The sequence below is a fragment of the Buteo buteo genome, chromosome 22 (genome assembly GCF_964188355.1).
Source record: "Buteo buteo chromosome 22, bButBut1.hap1.1, whole genome shotgun sequence".
Taxonomy (NCBI): Eukaryota; Metazoa; Chordata; class Aves; order Accipitriformes; family Accipitridae; genus Buteo; species Buteo buteo.
Window position 1 is genome coordinate 25,568,915 of NC_134192.1, and position 22,811 is coordinate 25,591,725.

The window sequence follows — 22,811 nt, forward strand, 5'->3', positions numbered from 1 at the left end:
AAAAAAAAACCAGTTCACCTTCTGAGGAACTTGGGGGTATGTCACCTCAGCTTCATTGGCATATGCTGCCATGAACTAACTGCAGTGGAGTTCCATGTTGCACACACAGATTCTGGACAGAATCCAGCTCTCACTTCTATCAGTCAAAAACTGTCAGATTTGAGACCACACAAGGCTAAAATAAGTAGGAGCTACTGCATAATAACACACTGACAGCTGAGAACTACACTGCAACTCAGAACTTTCCTGAAAGCCTTTCCGGTTTTCCCATTATGAAAAGATGCTCTTTTAGTAAAGTCTAGGATCTCACTCTATTCCCTCCATTTCGGGGCTGGGCTGCAAACAGCAATATAATATCTAGTGTTGAATCATGCAGCTGAGTTATGAGAGAAAGTAGTAGTTTGTGGTTAAACATCTAAAAAACATTTTAAGTTAGGTTTGCTGGCCCCAAATTAAATAGCTGACTTCTATGGGTGGGTCAGCCCTTAAGTTTCTCTCTTCATTAAGATAGGTACTATGTAAAGCTGGCCCCAGAACATTTAGCACTACTGAAGCACACCCATATCTGATATATCTGGTCTGGCAGTTCCTTTATCTTGTCATTAATCCAAGATTCATTTTACTTTTCTTTAAGCTATGAACTTACTGTTCAGATTTTCCTCCAAGTAGCAAATCCATGGCCTTCAGGGTTACAGCAGTGAAACAGAGTGGAGCCTGTCAAAGTTTCAACTGCTGCAATTGACAATGTCTGTCCCCAGTTGCTCCAACTTTGGGCTGCACATGCCTCCCTGCTTCTGTTTGGGCTAAAGTAGGAGGAAATTTGCCTAGCCAGTGAATGCAGAGGAAGCCTGAAGCACCCAGATGAAGACAGCCCAATACAGTACGGTACATAACTTCTCTTAAGATTTGCCTCAGGGCCTGATGGGAGTATAGAATATCACTTCACCTGCACTTAAGGGTTGCAGCAACATTTGAAACCCAGCTAAGCCTCTCCTGTTTTAGACACCAACTACTCTTTGGAATCAATTACACAATGCTTGCAACTAAGCCAGCCAAAGATAGCTTGCTAGCTCCCTCATAAGACTTACCTTACAAATTATGACTGCAGACATCTACTGCTTTCCAATTATTATTATTATGAGTTATAGCACCAATTCAGTTCATTAGAGGTAAGAATAGCTCCTAACACATTCTTGGAGATAAAAAAATACAGTTGCTTTAAAAAAAAAAGTGTGATTTCTTACTATGCTGAGTTCTCTTGAAGTTATTCTACACACTGTCACTTCACCTTTGAAGTCCTTCAGAAATTGTTTGCTGTTGCCTTAATAGAATCACAACACCCATATCAGCTTTAGATCTTCTGCAGCTCCATCACTTACCTGATCAAAGAGTTGCTTCCCTGTAGTGTTGGGCTGGATGGCAAACTCCAGCTCAGCATCCATGGTGGTAACACGCACACTGATCTGGAAGACAGAAAATGCATTATTACAACACATGCTGTAAGTGACACTACCCAATAACAAAAATCAACATCTGCCTACAGCCAGGGACCAGCTCCCAAGCCTCCAGGAGCTTCACTGCCCGCAGTTAGAGTCATCTGCCCTGCCAGCACTGTGTTTCCCGTTTCCCTGTAGAATATAACTTTCCTGTTTCTTAGTGTAAGAGTTTATCTTCTCCGTTCCTACTAATATTCCCATCTACATATTGATATATGTGAGAGCCATTACAGCTTACGAAGTTGAATTTCTGCTGTAGAACATTCTGGTGACTTTCACAAAAGCAGAGGTGTTCCAAACCTTGGTACACACCACCAGACATCCAACGCTTCCATTTGAAGGATAAATGTCAAGGATGTCCCTGGAAGCATTAACAACTCAGTATTGACTTATCTTCTGTGGCAGGCTAATAATGCTGTTCCAGTCTCCATGGGTATTTGGAGAAACAATAAGGCACAATCCCCAATACACTCCAAGGGACGTGGGTATGAAGCAGACAGGATGCAAGGATGATCTCATGTGCCAAGGCAAAAAGGATGCATGCTGAACTGACATATTCACCAGTATGTGCAGACCCTCCACAAAGCAGTAGAAGTATCTCTATATAGTTGCCTACTGCTTTCCAATTCTTGTAGGGAGGTGAAAGATCTCTTAAACACTGTAGAAATGGTTTAGGTGTAACTTTAATATTGTGTCAAGATTCCATGATAATATTAGCCTTGGACATAAGTAAGATCATGAATGGTCTTCCAGTAGAAACATTATAGGATGCACTCTGTCTTGACATGAAAGTCTCACCATCACATTTTCACATGTGAAATGAAAGTGGCAAGGGATTGCAGCAAGGGAGTTTGCAGTGTCATCCCACAGAAGCAGGAAGACATCTGTACATCTTTCACCAAGAGTTCTCATGAAGCAAGTGAAACAGCAGAGGCATTTCACCTCAAAGATTAGTGTAAAACATAGCCAATTCCAATCACAAGTCCTAAGCATTACTGGAAAACACTGTGTGGATTCTTAGGGGTAGATAGGAATATTCCTGCCTAAACGCAGATGCCTTAACTTTTGACCAGGCAAAGTAAGGCCTGCAAGTACACCAAGCTGTCTGAGAATTAATTTTTACTTGCATAACTATCAACTGAAAAAGGTAAAGATATTTCACAATTTATGAACACAAACTGCAGATATTTTAGATCAAACTGTTTTAATGCTTTTCTGTCAAAGCAAAGATTCAAAATTTGAAGTTGTACAGACAAGATATTCACAGTGCACCAAACCCCAGCATAAAGGCCTTGCATTCATAGTTCTCTTTCTTGCCAACAGCCATTTACCCCACATCAACAAACCCCAATTTATTTGCTCATCAGTGCAATCAGTTCTCTAGGCACACTCCACCAGCCTTCCAGGGGTGAGGGGTGGGGTTAGTGCAGTTAACAGTTTTACTAAGAATAACTTGAACTCACATTTAGACTATAAGCTAACCACATGACACTAAAGACCAAAAAGCTAGAGGAAGCAGAGAAATATTCAAGGAAACACCCAATACTGATATGATCGCAGCCAGTTCTGATCCCTGTATTTCTACTGAGTATATGGACAGATTTCACATCTTGTTTACTAAGAAAGCAGTAGCAGACTGCAAGAGAGATACAGCCAGGGTTTTTTCCATAAGCAAGAAGCGTTCCGCTAGTTAAGTCTAAGTCAAGTGCTGAAAGAGACCACTACATCCAAATACATTCTGAAGTTTTGGAAAAAACCTACTTGAGCTGAGGCACACCACTATTTTGTACTTGATAACCCCTCATGATGAGCCTAAAAGTTTTCTTGTTTCATGTTTAGCTAAAAATTTAAGCATATTCCTTAAGAGGTTAAAAGTAGGCTCAGCACAGCAAAGCTGAAGTCAAGAAGAGTTGCAGTCCTAATTGTTGCATGTGTAAGGAATGCTATTTAGATGTTATCAGAGCAAAAATATCACGAACAAGCAGACAAGGAATATGTTGGTTTTGAAACCCTCTGAACCTTCTGACACAATGACATCAAACTGAGGAAGAACCATCCCATAGAAGTAGCAAGGAAAGAGCAAACGACCTAAACTCATAAGCAATCAAGCTTTGTTTAAAATTAGCAGCTTTCAATAGCATGCAGATGCCTTAAGTTCTCTTGCTATACCTTCCCAAAATTATTCTCCTCAGATCCTGGATGTTGACAATTGGCTAATTTCACAGTGCTTTGGTGAACCAGGAATCCAGTTGCTTGTTAAAAGGGCTGAATGCTCCCTAAAACAGCTTTGCTACTTATACTTGGAAGCAGTCTCTTCTACCAGAAAGAGTGCTGGCTTGTAAGCCTGACTTGCCCAGCATACGTACCAGTGAGAGCAAAGCTGTCCATATGCCACATCTAAGTATAAGAGGAGTTACATTAAATGAGCCATTAAGCAACAGGTTGCCTTTTTTGTTTGTTTTCAGGTCTTTCCTGTCCACTTAAAACACTAAAGGTACCAGCTACCATGAAAGCAAAAGTCTTTTTGCTCCACTGGTTATGGATAAAACATAGTAGCTACTCTTACCTGACATCCTCTGCATAGGTAATTGAGCGTTGAAGTATCTGAGCACAGAGGAAGCACCAGAAAACAGAACTGAAACATGTGTTGCAGTTCTTCACAACCTGTGCCCAAATAGCTTTTAAGCAGTTCAGAGCAAATCAGACCTTAAAATTTAAAATAAAGCTGCTTCAGTAAGTATCCTCATAATTCATGCATGATACTTATTTGTAAAACTCCCATCTTTGTTAGCACAGTAAAAAAAGGTCCCAGAATGGAACCAGTAAAATTTCTTCATTGTCACTCACTTAAATGCACTTAAGCTATCTGACCAGTTATCATCCTTCAATTAGTACATTCAATAGGAAGACATACACTTTTTTTCCCCTAGTCGAAGCCCCCTGTGCTTAAGATGAACAGCAACCTTAGGTTTAGGAGCAGCAGAGTCTTGAATGGGGTCTGCACTTGCAACTTCAGCCTACGCTATTTTAGAAGACAGCATGAGCTAAGATACCACAGGAAACGGGCTTGTGCTTTAGAGAACCACACCCCGGTAATGCTAGCTTCCCTGATCTGAACAAAGTTTTAACACATTCAACAGCATACTGCTGTTAACTGTCAGCAAGCTGAGCTGGGGAAGAGTTTGTCCTGGGCTGTACTGGTGACATTTTAACCACTGGTTTCATAGTAATTTAATAGTTGGCTGAGAAGTTAGTTTGCTGTAAAATTGAGCTTTGTTAAACCTCACTGGTGTGGAAACAACATACAAAGAATTTTTTCTCCACATGCTACCAAGCCAGGGGTTTTTTTGAGCCAGTTGTGGACCGGAAAAACAAAGTGAGGTTTCTACCATTTCAGGTGGTGGGAGGCACTGCTCTCCATTCCCAGTTAGCAAATAAGAGGCCTGACAATACTTCAGAGCAGATGCAGCTTTACCAAGTGTTTTGTTTCATATCAAGAGCCCACGTGCTGGCACAGAAATACAAATCGGTTCTCCTAGCATGTAAAAAGGCTGAAAAACCAAGCACCAAGGGCGCTTCATTCTGAAAGATAGCCAGCGGCCACCTCACTATTGGCAAGTCACTTTCATTGATCTTAACATGCTCTGCCCACAGCTCAGACAAACTACAAGAAAAGGTCTGCTATAATTTCTACCTGACAAGTAAGTACCAGGCACCGCATGTTTACCTTCACCCTCCTCATTCGGGGTCTTACTTTTAGTAAAGCCACTTTACCGAGGCATTCACAGCTGAGTACTGCCCAACACAGACGTTACACAAGGGTTACACAACAGAAGTGCTATACCAGAAGAAAGCCAGCATGATCCAGTCCCATCATAATTTAGACTCATTTGCCTTGTCCCTTTAGAATTACCCTGCCAAAGCACTTTTAAACCATTTATCTAGTTCACCATCAATGCTTATTCTAAGAAAAGCCACAAGATTCATTAGTGTTAAGCTTTTATACTTTGTATTTCTAAACCATCTAATGAGGTTTTCCTAGGTTTAAGGGCTGGCATAAGCATCAGCATGCTTACCATTTTGGTTGCAAACAGAATAAAATGCTCCTTAATAAGATAACCAGCTTGGACTGCTAAGCATATATAAATCTAGCTCTGTCAGTGTCCAGACAGGCGAGGTACACACTGCTGAGATGTAAGGAATAGGCATAAATACAGTGAGAAAAAGACATTGCCCACCAGCAATCAGGTTGCAAGGTCCCCAGTGGCAGCACTCATCCCCAAGTACACTACGCTCCTTTTCCAAAATTTATTGTTAGTAAACTTTTGTCTTAAGCTTTCAACACTCAGCAGGTGCTTTTAGAGGACTTACTGGATTTTATCATAAACAGATTTACCAAAAATACTATCCTAACACAGTAATTATACTCAAATTCTATTTAAAGCAACTCATTGAATTTTTTCATCACAGCATTTATAATGCACTCACTGCTGCATCCAAGTGTCTGCGGCCCTCTGAATTCTGCTTAGATCTTAAACTAGCATAAGTTTTACCCTAGTAGATGGCCTCTAAATAGTCTTCTTTTGTCTTTCCATCATCATTTAACATAATATTTTGCATATAAACAGCTAGCAACATTATATGAAAAGCTTCCAGAGGAGATCATCTTGCACATTACAAGAAAATTCAAGTATCACATTTCAACAGACAAATTTACACTCACCAAGCTAAAAAATACTCAAGAAAAAAGCCCATATTTAACTGATTCATTTCATAACAGCTACAGGAAAGAGCTAGAAACCTAGCAACTCTTCCTCTTCTCTATTTGAGGAATTAGCATTGTTCTACCAGTCTAAGCACAGCTAAAGATTGCCACTACCAGAGCACATTAAAGAGCTTCCTGCTGCCAAGGACAGTGTTGTGGTAAGGGCAAGACCTCCTGCTCAGACAGAATCTCTTGCATGGAAGAGACACTGTTCCAGCCCCCAGAGCAGCTGCAGCCAAAGAAAGCTCCTTTTGATAGGCAAAAGCTTTCACAAGCTACAGGACACCACCACCACCCTCCTCCCATGGTGTTCAGCAGACTACAGGAGACTTAATAGACCACAGTACCAGGCACCTATCTGCAACATCTTTTCAGCAATTTTAACATTGCCTGTATACCTTCAAGTCTCACTTTCCACCCCACTGAGATTCCCAGTAAGTTTTACTAGCAGCAGTGATTATCAGTCAACTTCCAGGTCTCCAAGTAAGCCCTACTAATAACCTGCTATAACTTCTTCCTAAGATGATAATTTGTAGCTGCATATGGCAGGACAAACAGGAAAGATAGCGTCACGCTAACGGATGTATTACTTGTACTAATGCCCCAATGTGTTGAGCAACACAAGAGGTAGAAGAGACAATTGTCATAAGTGGAGACAGGAACAGAGTACTAGGAAATTCATGTGAGAATAATAGGTAGAGTCAGCACAACAGAGTATCAACCTCTACAAAACCCTGACCCTGAGCTAAAGCTTCTTTCCTCCCTGGACTTCCTGAACCCAAGGAAGCTGTTAGACTCTGCTGCTCTGTAGGCTTCAAGCTTCAGATATTCACGCTTCCCAGGTTCAAGCCGCCACCACATGGACTATTTCTGGAGAAAATGGCATACAGAAAAGTCACACATCATTGCTCATTTGACTGTTACGGAACAGAAGTAAGTTCAGTTAAAAAGAAATTCCAGGCCATCCTTTGTAGACCCTCTATGCTATAGGGCACCAGTTGACCCAGCAATTATTGCAGGTAAAGATACTAGACTAACACCATGCATCAGTTCCAACAGCTCTGACCAAAGCAGCACATAAAATCCAGCCAGAGTTGCATGAACTCTGAACTCAAGATCTTGTAAGACACCCTAATAATCTAAAAACCTTCCCAGTTTTAGCTTTCATCAAGACTGGCAACAGTATAGCAAGTCCCTTAAAATGCAGGAGCATTTCCTGGAGGACAAATGCTCGCCGGGGCTGTACTTCACTTGCTGCAGCACCAGCCAGCCAACACAGGCCCCACTGCGAGGACAGGAGTCACACGCCGAACCGCAGAGCGTACCAGGACATCATGCTTTGCATGGCCTCAGAAGAGCGTCAGAGGTAATGCCCCCCACCTGCAGCACCAGCAATACTCACAGACATCTGGCTCCTTCCCTAGTGCCAGCACTCTGCCGAAACAGCCCTGGGTCCTGTGTGTCAGGGTGAGGCTGGAATCGGGTCATGTGAAAGTGCTTGCAATTTCTAAAGGGATTACACTTAATTAAACCAAGCCCCCTTCCAGCAGTCTTAAAGGGCCTTTTCATACCCCTAAGCTCATCAGGGAAGAGAACAGCAGCAGGCACACCCCCAGCACCAGCCCTGGCCCTGCCACGCTGCAGCCCCCAGAGCCAGCCTTAACCCTCCTGACAGCTCCCTGGAGCTTCCCAGTCCTCCCCACCACCCTCCTCCCCGCTCGGCTGGGGACACGGTACTCCTCATTTGACTGAAGCCATAGGGGAGCAAATAAGGCCAAGGAAGGCATCCCATTCCACCCCGCTGACAATTTGAATAAAGTCACCATAATATAGTGGAGGAGGAAGCTTGCCCACCTTTGACGCACTCAGTAACTCAGCGAGGCAGAAGTACAACTTATGTGCTATAGAGTACATGCTATAACATCACCCTTTCAGGCACTGATTGTGTCTTGGTTTTGTTTCAGTACCCAACTACAGCCTGTAGCAGGAATTCACCCTTTAAAAAATCCCTAATGATTTTACTGCAGAACCTGAAGACAAAGAGCTGATGTTACAGAAAGATTGAGCTGTTTTGCACATACATCTTTTAATCATCTTACGCTAAGACTAAAAATGGACACAAGCAAAGATCAATACCTGAAAACATTTGACCAGATAAGACACCCCCATGATTGTTGCAAGAGGAAAAAAAACCCCTGCACTTTCCCCACCCATCCCCTCTTCTCTTTACACATTTGACAGCATAGCATCTAAGCTAATTTTGCAGAAGTAGTTGTCAGTTATTCAGTTGGGGCTATTTTTAATGTTATTTCCGACAAACCCAGACAGATACAAAGTTGACTGTATCTTTCAGCAAAAACCCTAGTTACATCCCAACTGTCTGCACCTGCTGTATGTTAAGACATAACACAGGAGTCACTTATAGATTGTAGATCACATTTCTGAAGGTACCGAGATGCCTAAGGATCTTGCAGCTTACTGCCTTTCTTATGTGTTGTTACCCTATGCACCCAACCACCATTTAAAACTAGCTCAGTATTACAAGCTTCAGACTACCATACATGAAGAAGACACATGGCTGTCATTAAAGCATAAAAAATGCCAACTGTAACAGTCAGACTCAGCAAGAAATGGCAGGTTTACATGAAGCTTACAGTAGAATTTCATCCACTGTTATGCTGAATTCCACAACTCAGCGTCATCTACAGAGTGAAATTTCAGTTTGTACCTATAATAAAACTAAATTAAAAGCCACCTGCAGAGGGAGGACAGGCTCCTCTGTAAGCAGCCAGTGACAAAAGGAACAAGGAACTGGATACTCCAATCTCAATGGGCTCAACTACTATTTGAGTTCAGCTTGGCAGAAACATCAAGAACTGTAGTCTGAAAGCACAGAAAGAAGCTCCACTTACTAGCTTCATTAACAAATATTTTTCTAGCCTGCTCCCTTATCTCCACCACCACCCCCCTTGCAGAAGGATGGAAGAGATCATACATCTAGTGTGCTACAACACACACATCACCAGGCTCTAGACCAAAAACATGAGGAACTGGCAGCATCCTCCAGATTCCACTGGAAAGTGGATATTGCTGCTGACTGACCTAGAGATCACAAATGCGATCTGAGTCTTCAAGGAGAGTCCACAACCAGTGGATTTATGTGCTGAGCCCTGTAGCCACATATGCAATATACTGCTCTACCCTAAGTTTACCACATGTATTAATAAGTTTACTTAAAAAAAAAAAAAAAAAGAAAAAAGACTTCCTTCATTTGAAATAGAGTGGCAGATAGGGCTGAGCAGCACCCCATCAAGAATCTCCTATTTAGGTCAGCATTTGAACTAAAAATGATAAAAGAGCAAATCACTTGAATTGCAGCACAATTATCATATGCGAGCAAGGTGGCTGAACAATAAAGTGAGGAAGAGCTGGGAGAAGACACCACCAGCTGACATCACAGAAGGACAGACAGTTCTGTTCTGTTGGCTATGGTGCCCTCTGAAGTCACTGAAGGTGCTGAGCTGTACCCCAGGCTGCTCCGCAGGCAGGGAAGAGGCAGCTGCCGCAGCACAACCACACTGCACAGCCCTGTTCTCACATGAGCACCAGCAAGCCTGGTCAGGGAAGCAACTAGGCTAAATCTAACTAGATTTGTGCTCACGTGGTCTTACTCCTTCCCTGTGAAGAAGCACAGCAGCAAGCCAGCTTCGGTTCAGAAACTGCTGTGGAGCCACACCCTAAAGTCACATTAGAGCTGCGTCCCCCCTCTCCACCTCCCCCGGTTGCTGCTCTTAGTCCCCAGCAAGGCAAGATGGCCTATGTGGGCAGCAAACTGCAGCTTTCACACAGCTCGAGGAGCCAAGCTGTTGAGGACAGCAAGAGGAAAAAGCTGCCACAGGAAGCGAGCCACAGCAACAGCAGGCAAGACTGAGAAAGTTCACAGCTTTGAAGAGTCTACTCGCAGAAACCGAATGGCGAAAGGGTGGAGGAGGGAGCGCCTGAGCTGCAGGAAGCCAGACATGCCCTGTGACACAAGTGTGCATCTGAAACTTATCTCACTTCAGCAGAAACCCCAAGGGGGTGTTGCCAGTGCAGAAAGTGCTCTGCCCATAACTTCCAGCAAAACTCACCTTCATAGCACTGATTTACTATCCCAGGGTGGGCTAGGGGGAGCTGGTTACAGCACATTGGCCATTAAAAAGCCACGCTGCAGGTTACCCACTCTTCTAGCACTTGGTGACTTGACACAGAAGTTTTTAGAAGTACCTCTGCCGCATGCAGAGCTTGGAAGAGCAGCAAATTTCTGCTTTATCTGATAAAGAGGTTCAAAATACGCTGATTCTGTGTCCACTCCAACAGCATACAAGTTTTCTGACAGGGTTTATAGCAGGCATTGTATCTGGTGGTTGAAAGAGCCAATCCCTAATCTTGAAAAGGGTAAGGAGTAGAGATTGACTGAGGTGGATCTAAAAATCTGGTACCAAATATAATGCTAAAGCAGTCAGTTTCAAAAAGGAAACCAAGTGGTTTATCCTAATATAAACCCTGTCATACTGTAGTGTCAGAGCCCAAATATGTATTTGTTTGGCTGTTAACACAAGAGACCATTCCGAGATTAATTTGGACTGCTCATCTCCCAGTGATAAGGAAAATAAAATTCTTCCATACAGCCTGTGGTAAACAGGAATGTTCCCATGAAAAAACCACAATCAGTTTCTTTGGAAAGAAACTTGCTTCCGTTGAAAAGGTAATGCCTGCAGAGCAGAGCAACACAGCAATTATGTTGTTGCTTTTCTGGTTCTCAAGACCAAGTGCGAGAAGCCACAACTACCTTTGTGTGTAAGTTCCCCTTTGCAACTGATCAATACCAGAGGGGCCTGAGTACAGGGTAACCAAATGGAGACCAAGGGGATCCTCCTTGCAGGACATGTCCATCAGTCCAGAAATCCGTTACTCGTATGTAGGCAGGGAGTCTACTTCAGGCATCCTTATATAAACTAGGGCTCCCCCCGCCGCCTCAAGTTGCAGAGAATCAGATTTATTACCCCCAAGGACAGTCTCTCTGAAAAATGAGGTCTCCTTCAAACCACGTTCACAGAGCTCACAAGAGGGCTTCAGAAAAGCCTATTCCTTATGCAAAGGGGCTAACATTTGCAGTTGCTTTACCTTAGAAGACTTCACTCGCCCACCCTGCCCCAACTTTTCAGTTTTCTCAACCAACATTTCAAAGGTCCAAAGCTGTCTTCAATTAGTACCAGCAAGCACACACCATTAATGCAAGAACACAGAGCCACACAAAGCCACGGCTATGCCAATGCTTCTTAATAGGTTGGAGAACTCAAAATTTCAGAACTCTGGAGGCATCACTTACCCAGTTTAATTAGTGATCTGATTTGGGCTGGCAACTTTTTCAGGAATAAAAATTCTACTTTACAAGAAGATTATCTACAAAGTTACTCATTCAAAACAATTAAAAACATAAAAACCCCACCAACAACAAAACCCCCCAGGGAATTCCCCTACCCCCTACACAGCATGGCTTCCAAAATCATTAATGACATGTTTCCAAGTTAAAGCTACTTGAATACAATTCCCTCCTTTTCAACCAAGCAGATAGTAAGTAGTCACATCCTACCAGTGGTATTTCAACACCATGGCTGCTAGCAGCTTGCCACCCTGTCCAGAGGGCAAACAAGTTTCAATTTGACAAAAGGAGTTGCAAGATGAGAGTACTAAGCCAGTAAAAGAAAGCAGCCATGGGTGGATCCCCACAGTTACAGTCAAATCCAGATACTTGTATGCCACTTATTACACAACTTATAACCTTGTGCAATGGATCAATTCCTCTATTTTTGCCATTTCCTTTCTCATAAATAGATTCCTCATGCACCTCCCTTTGCTTTCCTGTAGCTGTTCCAAGCCATTAACATTGCTGTTTGCTATTTCTTTAGAGCTAGCTTGAAGAGGCCCTTAGAATAACTATTTTTGTACCTGTTGTTTGAGCTACTTATAGAGAACATCCTTTACCAAGTCAAAACCCAGAATGAGATTTAAAAAAATCATGGGGAAAAAAACATGACCCCATTTCCACAACATCTGGATCAGGAGGTAGAACTCAAAGCAAAATCTAGCCATATGCAGTTGCCATCATTCAACTTCTACACTCTGGGTAGCTTTGGGTTTTGTTTGGGTTGGTGGGGGTTTTTTTGTGAACACCCATTTGGTTTGCGCCTGTTAGAAGGTGCTGTTCTCTGGAGAACTAGTATATGCCCATTATGGCCTCTGCACACTAATAGTAGGGTTGGCAGTTGTACTTCACATGTCTGAGCTTAACCACATCCCTAGCTAAAGCTCTTCAACTGAAAGGCAGTCAGCAGGGCAGTGGGCGTGTTTGAAATGCCAGCAGTGGTACAGCTGACATTCCTCACAGCTATTGCGTGCCCCTCCTAGGCAATCCTATTCACAGGTTACAAACAAGTATTTTGTGCTGCCGCCACCGCCTGCTCTCCCCCCCCCCCCCCCCCAAAAAAAAATTGTATGCGGCACACTAGTGTTATGATCCTGGCTGCTACTGCCATAACTTAACCAGCAAAACAGTTCCAGTACTCCCCACTACCACTAGAAGCATTTCAGATTTTCTGAGAAGACTTTTAAAAGAGCAGTTTCTTCCCCACCCCTAAACTTGCCTTAGTCTAGTTCTTCCCTCCCAAGCTCCATTCCAAAGGCCGGGGATTTCCCAGTACCATTTAACAGCTGCAAAGACCCAGTTCAAGGGGTTAAGCAGACGAGCCTGGTAGCCAAGACACATTTCCAGACAGCCAATAAGCTTTCCAAACCTAGCATCCAGTGGATGTCTGCCAAAATTACAAGCAGCTATTTTGCTGGAAGGGGCTCAAAACAAGATCAAGACAGGATGCTAACAAGACAAGTGTGAGCTGCATAGAGGCACCACATGTAGAGTAAGTACTTGAGGTTCATGAGCTAACAGACTAAATACTCATCCCCTATGTAAAGGTCTCTAAATTCACCTGCAGTTAGGAATTGGTTTAGAGGTAACTTGGAATTGAGGACAAATAAAAAAACTAAGCTCAGACACTCTGCTTATCTTTCAAGAGACTTTCCACAGGGAAGACAGCATGAAGATAACTGCTGTGACTGAGCTCTTCCTTCCAAAGGATTCTCATGTTTGGATGAACAAATCAGAAGCATGCTTATCTGTTTCACATGCTTCTCTGTCTTTCAACCCAAAGACACCTAGCATTTCAGCCCACGGGTAATGACAGGGGTAGCTGAACACAGGACTGCCTGTTTCAGACATCCAAAGCACTGCCTGGGTGTGGCACATCAAGTTCTTGGCCAGCTCACAGCACTCACTGAATATCTGAACAATAGCCAGACTTCCAGGAGCTAGAACACAGCCTTACTGTGGGTTCTGACTGCCCAGACTATGAGCCATCCCTCCGAATTTAACTGCAGGCACAGTCAAGTGTGAGGTAAAGCTGTTTCATCATCCTGTGATTTTCAGTTTTATCATTTCCAGTGTGCTAGACAAATCCTGCAACTTCCTTTCGGTACAGGGTCCCATTTAGGCTGGCTGCCTTTTCATATCTATTTAGGTCACGGTTCCCTAAAATGCAGGATTTCCCTGAAATAGCTCAGTTCTACGCTTCAGTATTCAGTTTCCCCACCCACATTTGCTTCCCTTGCCACCAACCTATTTTAGGTTTTAAATAGCTCTGTTGGGACTGTACGTAGTTTATAAAAGACCAGCTTGTGATTGCTGAAGTACCTTTTGTTATTTTAAGCTCCATCTAGTTCAAGCACTTCAGCTTTCCTAATATAGAGGAGATTGGCTACACCACCAGGATACACAGAACCCCCAATCCCAAAAGGCTCCCAAACAGGCACAGAGCTGCTCCAGGAGCCACCGAGAGCAGTGCCAGCACCACAGGGTGTGGTGTCACCACCACGGCAAACCATCCCAAACAGCCTGCAACCCCCCACTGCCACCTTTGGGTTCATCTTGGCGTTCCATGACTACACCAGAAGCAGGACCAAAGAATGAATCAGGCTGAGAATAGCTCATCTGTTATTTTTTCCAGCAGAATAATTTCATTGGTCCCATCCACTACCTTTATAGAGGGGCACTGCTACTGGCACAGATTACAGGAAGAGGGAAGGGTAAGATGGTTTTTGGGGTACAATTGGACAAGATGGGCCAAGCTGTTGAACCACTTCTTTTTCCTCGCTCCCAGGCACTCCTGCCTTATCCCTTGCAGTAGCTCTGATACACAACCCCTTGATGAGATTTTATCCCTCATCAAGCCAGATTTGCTCATGCCATTAACCCAGTTTTCTGCTGACCTAGCAGAACAGAACTGATGCACTATTGAGTCGGTCTATCTGAGGATGTGCAAGGCAGGAACACACAGATGGGACCAAAACTTTACAGTGGCAGCAAATCAAAGCTCTCAAACATGCAACCAAGTTGATCTAGTTGATTAAAGACTGCAATAAATGCACACTCAAGTTCACACTCATACATCTCTTAAAATACACTGTTTGAAATTGGGCTATTTGAAAAGAATGCCTGATAAACTGCAGTTATCACCTGAGACCTAGATGCATGCATGAAAACACTGCTAAATGCCCAGGAATCCTAGTGGTCAAGTGTAAGATTTATTAACATGTATTCCTTTTAAATACAGGTCCATCACATACCACTCTTACAATGCACAGAATTAAAGGTAGATGATAGCTGGACATTCCATAGATCAGGCAGACACCACGAGACCAAGCAGCCAAAAACCAACCATGGTAGACAGTATCGCTTAGACTGTTTCAGATGCAAAAATAAATAACATTCTGCATCACATAGCCTTTCACAGAAGCCTGGCTAAACTGAAGAAAAAAAACAAAACTTTTTTTTTTCTTAAATATAAGAAAATACTTAATTACCCCTTCCACTCCAGAGTATTTCTTCTTTAACGTTTCAGGGTATTCTCAAAGAGTCTATTAAGAAAAAAGTTACAGCTACCTGAATGTAATTCATAGCTGGTGGTCTTCGGTTAAAGGCTGTAGTTGTATACAGTTTTACAGAGGCACAGTCACAATTTAAAGTACAGAATAAAGCCTCAGACTTCCAGTGACTGCTACAGATTCAAGCTATTCCCAGTTTGCTACAGGGCAGCACATTCAGAAACAGTGCTATAAGCATTGCTAAGAAGCAACTATCAAATGCATCAGTAACATACTGCCTCAGGACTCTCGCAGCTTGATATCATCTTCTGGCCTATCCTAGCTTTGCGTGGGGAAGTGTTTTTAGAATAATGCCTGGACATAAACGGAGATGCCTGCATAGATCACCCTGTACCAGCAAACACAACTGGTGAGATAGCTGTACTCACAAGTAACTGGGCTTATATTAAGAGTTCCTTGAAAAAGGGTTTGCTTTTGATAGTTTTTAATCATTATACTTGACTAGCTCTTTTACTTTCTCCATGCCTCTGCACTCTAGAGGATGAGGTTAAGAACTTCCAGGCACCTACATCATACTTCACGAATTCCAGTACTTTCCAAGTTATCTTTGTCAAGAACTATTGTCGCGCTGTTACCAAAAACAAGACCCCGAACAATCCAATCTAACTTAGAAAATGATCCAACTTTGAAATTGGCCTTGTTCTGAGCATGGGGTTGGACCAAATTACTTCTAGGGTTCTCTCTCAGCTTAATTTCTTCAGCAATTCTACAAGACTGCAGACACTGTTGAGGAGCTACCCTGCATTGGCTTAAGCATTTATAATGATGACAGCAGAAACTGACTTCTTGTATCAAGCGGGCAGGAGCAATTTCCTTACATGATTTGCAGTTTCAATATTTAGAACCTTTAAACCTCCTCTACAAAGAGATGTTATGGACTACCTTTATGCAGCCAAACATACAGATAAGTTGAACGGTTAGTGGTCTTCCCAAAGCTAGAGGTCAAAACTGAGAAACACAACTGAGTAGTAGAAAAGAAATAGCCAGATGCTGAGTACATCTCCTGTGTAAGTCAACATACATGCAAATATAACTTACGAAAGCAAACAGTAAAACTTCCTAGACTAACCCGAGGCAGGCAGGCAGCAAAGCAACCTTCTGCAAGGAGCATTCATAAGTCAACTTGAGAGCTTAGCTCTTATTCAGACCTGGCGTATAGGGTTGCTTTTTGTTATGTTTTCAGTTTTTAGGAACAGCAGCATAGAATTTGTGGGCATTAATTCAACTTTGATCAAAGCCTGGGGTGCCTTCAACATTCCTGCATCCAGATACCTCATCCCCAACTGCACATCTCCAGAACACTAGGAGCAGTAAGAGCAGCTACACTACTCTTGCTCAGGTTTGTCTCTGTGAAAGCAGAGATCCACACTAACACATCTAATAGCCCATCTTTCTCTAAGGGAATGGCAGACCAATGAAATCACTTGGTTTACAAGACTGCCTGAATCCCCTCAGATCCAAATTATTTTCAAATCCTTCCAAACACTGCTAAATCAAAGCTGTCATTAGAATATTGTAAAAGCATTTCACTGCAAAGTCCTCTATGCCAAACTCTTCCGAGACCAAAGCATTTGCACCTAGCCATTTGCAAAGAGATAAGGATAAACTTGAAAGGACAGAGTAAAGCAGCACACAGTCCCAAGATACAAAGGAAAGTCACATATCATGCACTCCTCCTCCAAACTGAGGGAGTCAGCTTACTAAGCAGCAAGCTATGATGCAGTGATTCTTAAATCTGAAATACCTTATAGGAATTTGAGGGGTTCTATATAAAAAGAAGACACACCCACCAACCAGCTTTTTTTGCAGTATGAAAGAAAGACACTTTCAAAGCTTAGCCATGGGAGCAGTGGCTGGTCACCTCCTCTGACTACTTGGTGGCAGAAGAGACTTTGCACAAAGGTGAACAAAGTACAGAGCAAGCAACAAAGCCTATATATTAAATTTGTCAGAACCGAAGCAGCAAAGGAAAAGCAGGACAGCCTTCTGTCATATTTCTACTTGATTATTTAGCATTTGTCAGAACAAACGCTAAGATAGCATCGTATTTCCTGTGCCTGATGCTGAAGCAAGTATTGTTCAGGACATCTCATCTTCAGTTGATTGCTCTGATCTTTTGATGATTTGAAAGTTACTTAGTCCTTCTGTTTGCTGTATCTTTTGACAGAGAGATTCAAGACAGACAGTACAGTGATACATTCTTACAGCTGAAGATGCTGACAGGTATCCTCATTGGAAAAAGATCTCTACCCTTTTCTGTTGGGTGTGCAAAGGGGTATTCAAACTGAACATAATACATCGCATTGCAGCTTGCGCTCAACCTTCAACTTCAGATGTTAGTAACAAACCACAGATCAAGATAAAGAAAAAAAAAACGACAAACTTGGGGGGTTTTGAGCTTTAACTCACTTCCGCATGTATGGCTGTCACCACAACACCCTAGGCATACATTGTGCCCATCGGTGCAGAAGATATTGATGTCTATAGATTTCACATAGCCTAAAACACTTGCAGTGGCAAGTCATTAAAAGAAGAGTTAGAAAATTCTGAGTCTTCAGGAACTTACTGCTAGAGCTTACTGCTTCCCAGTTTGTCGTGGCTGGGTCAGAATACTATCAGTTTGAGGTGCAGTTTAGTGTTTTAAGCCAAAAAAAAAAAGATTACATCAGCAGGCAGTAAACACTTCTGGATTTTTTGAATATCAAGTTCAGGTAACAGAGGCTTCTTACTTGCTCTTTGGAGCAAAGGACTAACGTTACAGCAGCAAGGAAAGCTTGTCATCTCAGTATTCCAGGAAAGCCTAAGTTACAGTCCAGTTCCCATAATAAAGGCAGCACAACAGGACTGGAGGACTAAGACACATTGCTTACTCGAGTGTTTTCTTGGTTTAGTGATAAAGTGGTTTATGGTGCTGAATAAGAATGCTCTCAAAGTCTACTACCTTCCCAACCATGGACTCGGAGCTTTCAGGTATTATAAGTAATGCTAGCCTTTTCAGACCCCATTACTCAAGCTATTAGTAACCTTACTGTTTTTGAGGCAGCTCACAAAATGAGCAGTCATGTGTAACAGTTCATTCATACTGCAGCTTCTGGTTCTCTAGGAGATTGTGGATATTGCCTAGAATGCAATAATTTTACTGCTCTCTGCTTCCTGTATTTCACCAATGCAAACAAATTCACATGTTGAGTGCTCCTTGGTGAAAAACACAGATCCTGCAACAAAAAAAACCAGTTGTTCACACAGCACATTTTCAGAAATGGAAGAAACGTTTCTCAGCTTGAGGTAAGCTCTGATCCTAGTAACTCTAGCCACAGAGCACTGAATACAGCCAGACACTGGATTCAATACACCTCAGCTATAGTTCTCATTATCTACCCAATAATCAAATGAAGTGAACCAGTCCTCTTTTTCAAGTGATTTTACATTTTGTTAATATAAAGGTATATGTAGGGGCAAAAGAAATAACCAGATGTTGGCAAAATAGTTATTGATGCTTAAGCTTTTGATCTCATCTCAGAGCACAAAGTTATCTTAATATTTGGTACGTACCATATGGTAGTTACAAACAGTAAACTAGAAAAGCAACACCTTTCTTATGTGTCCTGCACAGCATCTCCATTAATTAACGCTGTCAAACAAAACTTAGTGGAACATATGAATATAATGAGTAATCTAACCTAGTATCATCCCTAAAGGACAACTTTGGGTTTAAAAAACCAAACAAAAACACCACACACAAACCAACCACATACACCAAACCAGTCATGATTTTGCATGTTGTTATTGCTTAGACACTGAGTATTCTATTGTCTCAGCTGCGCTATAAGCTACAATACAAACAAGTTTCTTTCAACCCATCCAGCTTTCCAGGCAATTTTGCTTTCTTGACATATAGTTACTAGAAGATCTGTTTTAGTGGTCAGATATTAACTAGATTAATCAAGTAGTTGAAAGGCACTTAAAGGACAACGCAATCATCAGACACAGCCAACACAGGTTCACAAAGGGAAAGTCCTAAATAATTTGATATCCTTCTATGTTAAGGTCATCCACCTAACGGATGAAGAGAAGGTGGTGGATGTAGTTTTTCCGGATTTTAGTAAGGCTTTTGATTATGTCCCTCACAGCATCCTTCTGGATCAGTCATCCAACTGTGAGATAAGCAAGTTCACAGTGTGCTGGGTGAAGAACTGGTTGGAGGGCAGGGCTCAAAGGGCTGCAGTGAATGGGGCTACATCTGGCTGGCAACTAGTCACCAGTGGTGTTCCTCAGGGCTCAATTCTAGGGCCACTTCTGTTCAACATTTTTATCAATGATCTGGATGCAGGAGTCAAACGCACCATTAGCAAGTTTGCTAATGATACCAAACTGGGAGATGCCATTGGCCCTCTCGAGGGTCAAGAGGCCTTGCAGAGGGATCTAGATAGATTGGAGCATTAGGCAATCATCAATGGCATGAAACTTAACAAGCATTCTGCACCTGGGATGGAGTAACACCGGGCACAAGTCTAAATTGGGAGAGGAGTGGCTGGAAAGCAGCCCTGCAGAAAGGAACCCGGGGGTGCTGGTCAGCAGCAGGCTCAATAGGAGCCAGCAGCGTGCCCTGGCAGCCAAGAGGACAAACCACATCCTGGGGGGCATCAAACACAGCATGACCAGCCGGTCAAAAGAGGGGATTATCCTGCTGTATTCAGCATTGGTGCGGCCTCACCTGGAGTACTGTGTGCAGTTCTGGGCCCCACCATTTAAGGAGGATGTGAAGCTGCTTGAACGTGTCCAGAGGAGGGCAACCAAGCTGGTGACAGCGCTGGAAGGCATGTCCTGTGAGGAGCAGCTGAGGACTCTGGGTTTGTCTAGTCTGGAGAAAAGGAGGCTGAGGGGCGACCTCATTGCTCTCTACAGCTTCCTGAGGAGGGGACGTGGAGAGGGAGGTGCTGAGCTCTTCTCCCTGGGAACCAGTGATAGGATGCATGGGAATGGCTCAAAGCTGCATCAGAGGAGGTTTAGACTGGACATTAGGAAGCTTTTCCTTAGAAAGAGGGTGGTCAAACACTGCAACAGGCTTCTTGGAGAGGTGGTCGATGATCCCCCAAGTGGGTCAGTGTTTAAGAGGCATTTGGACAATGCCCTTAATAACATGCTTCAACTTTTGGTCAGCCCTGAATTGGTCAGGCAGTTGGACTAGATGATCCTTGTAGATCCCTTCCAACTGAAATATTCTATTCTAAGTAGAGGTTGTGATGGACAGTGCTATCCATTTCTTTTAGAGACCAACAAAAAGATAAAACACACTATTGTATATTGCAGCCATGTTGAACAGAAAGTAGTTTCATTACAGGAAAAAAATCCCTCAAAAGTTAAAAGCTCTTATGCATCCTAAGACAGAAAAACACTTTATCTCCTTTGAAGGAAGCTACAGAAACCAAGTTCACTAAGAACCTTTAACTTTCCAGTTTCCACCTTTACAAAGCTACTCTAACAACCTTGAAGTTCTATGTTCAAGATACAATATGAAAGCAAGAAGAAACTCATCAAGAAAATGAGTGAGCACCTGAAACTATATCCATGCCTCCAATATCCAAAATGTCAGCGGATGAAAATTCTTGTTTAAAATATGGGGAAGGGAAGGATGAGAGTGGAAGTTTCCTTTTAGCTTAAGTTCAATTTAGAACATCTTCGTACAATTGAAATAAATATTAAGCGTATTTATTATTACCCTTTTATGAAAAATTTTGATTTGCTGACCCTTTTTTGACCAATGGTCAGCATCACTTTGCTAACTACCCTCCACCAAAAAAAAAAAAAAAAAAAATTATCTGGAGCACCAGTACTTGGTCAGTTTTCCTGCACAGACACACCATTGGTCAACTTCTGCAAGAACCACCTCTTGCACACAGGGAGGAAGCATTTCTATACATGTCTATACAAAGAATTCTATACCATGTGCCTCTTGCTAACTTGCATGTGAACAGGTCAACCATTCATTAAAGTGTCTGCTTAATGGATTAGTAAGTAAACCCTTACTTTTAATACATATGTAAAAATCCTTCCTTCTCTATCATTTCTAACTGGAACTCCAAGGTTGCCAGTGAGTTGTCATACTAATAGGATTGTTTTCATATAAGAAGATGTATTGGACCACAAAGTTTTGCGTGGGTTTTGTGTCACCACTTTTTTTATTGGGCAACTTGATACTGCTTGAATTTGGCAGCAGTGGAACTGCCTTACTTCCTTACAGAGTGCCTTCAGAACCATTTGCTGCCATTCTGCAAGTCCCATGGATTATGATCATTTTAGGATTATACCAAGTTCTGCATTTTAATAGAGAAAAAAAAAAAAAAAACAAAAAACTTACAACCAGAACCCTCTCGTCTTTTCAGGCTGGCTGCTGGATGGACATTCAGTGTAGTAAGGAAAAAAGATTTTTTTTTTTTTAGTTCACTATTCCGGAATAGCATATTCAGGGGGTGAAAAAAAATTATACCTTATTATTCTTAGAGACATTACGAACAAAAAGCTATACCTCGGAGGGTGGGGGATGTTGAGAGCCTTGACACCTCACTGTAATAATTTGTCTGGCAGCTCATTTTTTGCAGTGTAACCAAGCACAGAATTAATGCCAGAGAGTTAAGTTCAGTACAGTTTAAAAACTATGACAAGGAAAAATTTAGCCCAGAATTCCATGCTTTATTAGCCTGTGTTACATAAAACCAAATACATTTATTAAATAGTGTGACTAAATGATTGATCAGACTGCAATGGAAGATTTTTCCTGTACTTGGTCACTTCCCCATGGTAACTAGGTCTCCCAATCCAGAGAAAAAAAAGGTTGTGAGTCATAAGGGCTTACTTAAGAGAAGACGACAAATCAGTGATATAGAGATGGACGAAAATGGCTCATGGCTGCAGGAAGTCATCAGTTTGCTTTAACAAGAAAATACCTGGAGAACATCAGAAGGCATACAATTGCAGAAGAGCTGTTCTCTAATACGCTGCACACAAGATTCTCTGACATCAACTTAACCCCCCCCCACAAAAAAAAAGGAAAAACAACAAGAAAAAACCAAACAACGAGATTTTACAGTATTCACACTCCAGTACAGTGAAGTCCGTTATCCTGAGCAGCATTCCTCTACAAAAGAAGTTGACCAATAAAGCTAGAAACTTGCAAGAGAGTATAGATCAGTCTGGATCACATGTACCATGACATTCTTATTCACTACTTCAGTTATCCTCTTTCTGATCTCTTCTGAGATTTGTTTTTCTCTACACAGAATCACTGCTGGCAGAGAAAGGAGTCTGTCTCTTCCACCTCCTAGCCCATCATCTCATCTCATTCTTGCCTAATTGCATGTTTCTCTACAGAGTGCATCAGATTTGGAGTTTTTTCATTCATTCCTCCTTTACAGGCACCCCGTGCCTTTGTCTGTAGCTATTCGTCAGCCAGCAATGGCCAAAGGGAGAGAAGCCTAGCATGGCCAAACGCTCTTATTTCTTAGCCTGGGAAT

At 42.4% G+C, this 22,811-nt stretch overlaps 1 protein-coding gene across 1 annotated transcript in view; it reads right to left on the minus strand.

Annotated features, from left to right (window-relative positions):
- Positions 1-22,811, minus strand: part of MSN (moesin) — a 48,197-nt gene that overhangs the window by 18,583 nt on the left and 6,803 nt on the right. Inside the window, exon 2 of the mRNA XM_075054582.1 lies at positions 1,380-1,463. Coding sequence (XP_074910683.1) covers positions 1,380-1,463 — 84 coding nt within the window. The remainder of the gene's footprint in view (positions 1-1,379; positions 1,464-22,811) is intronic.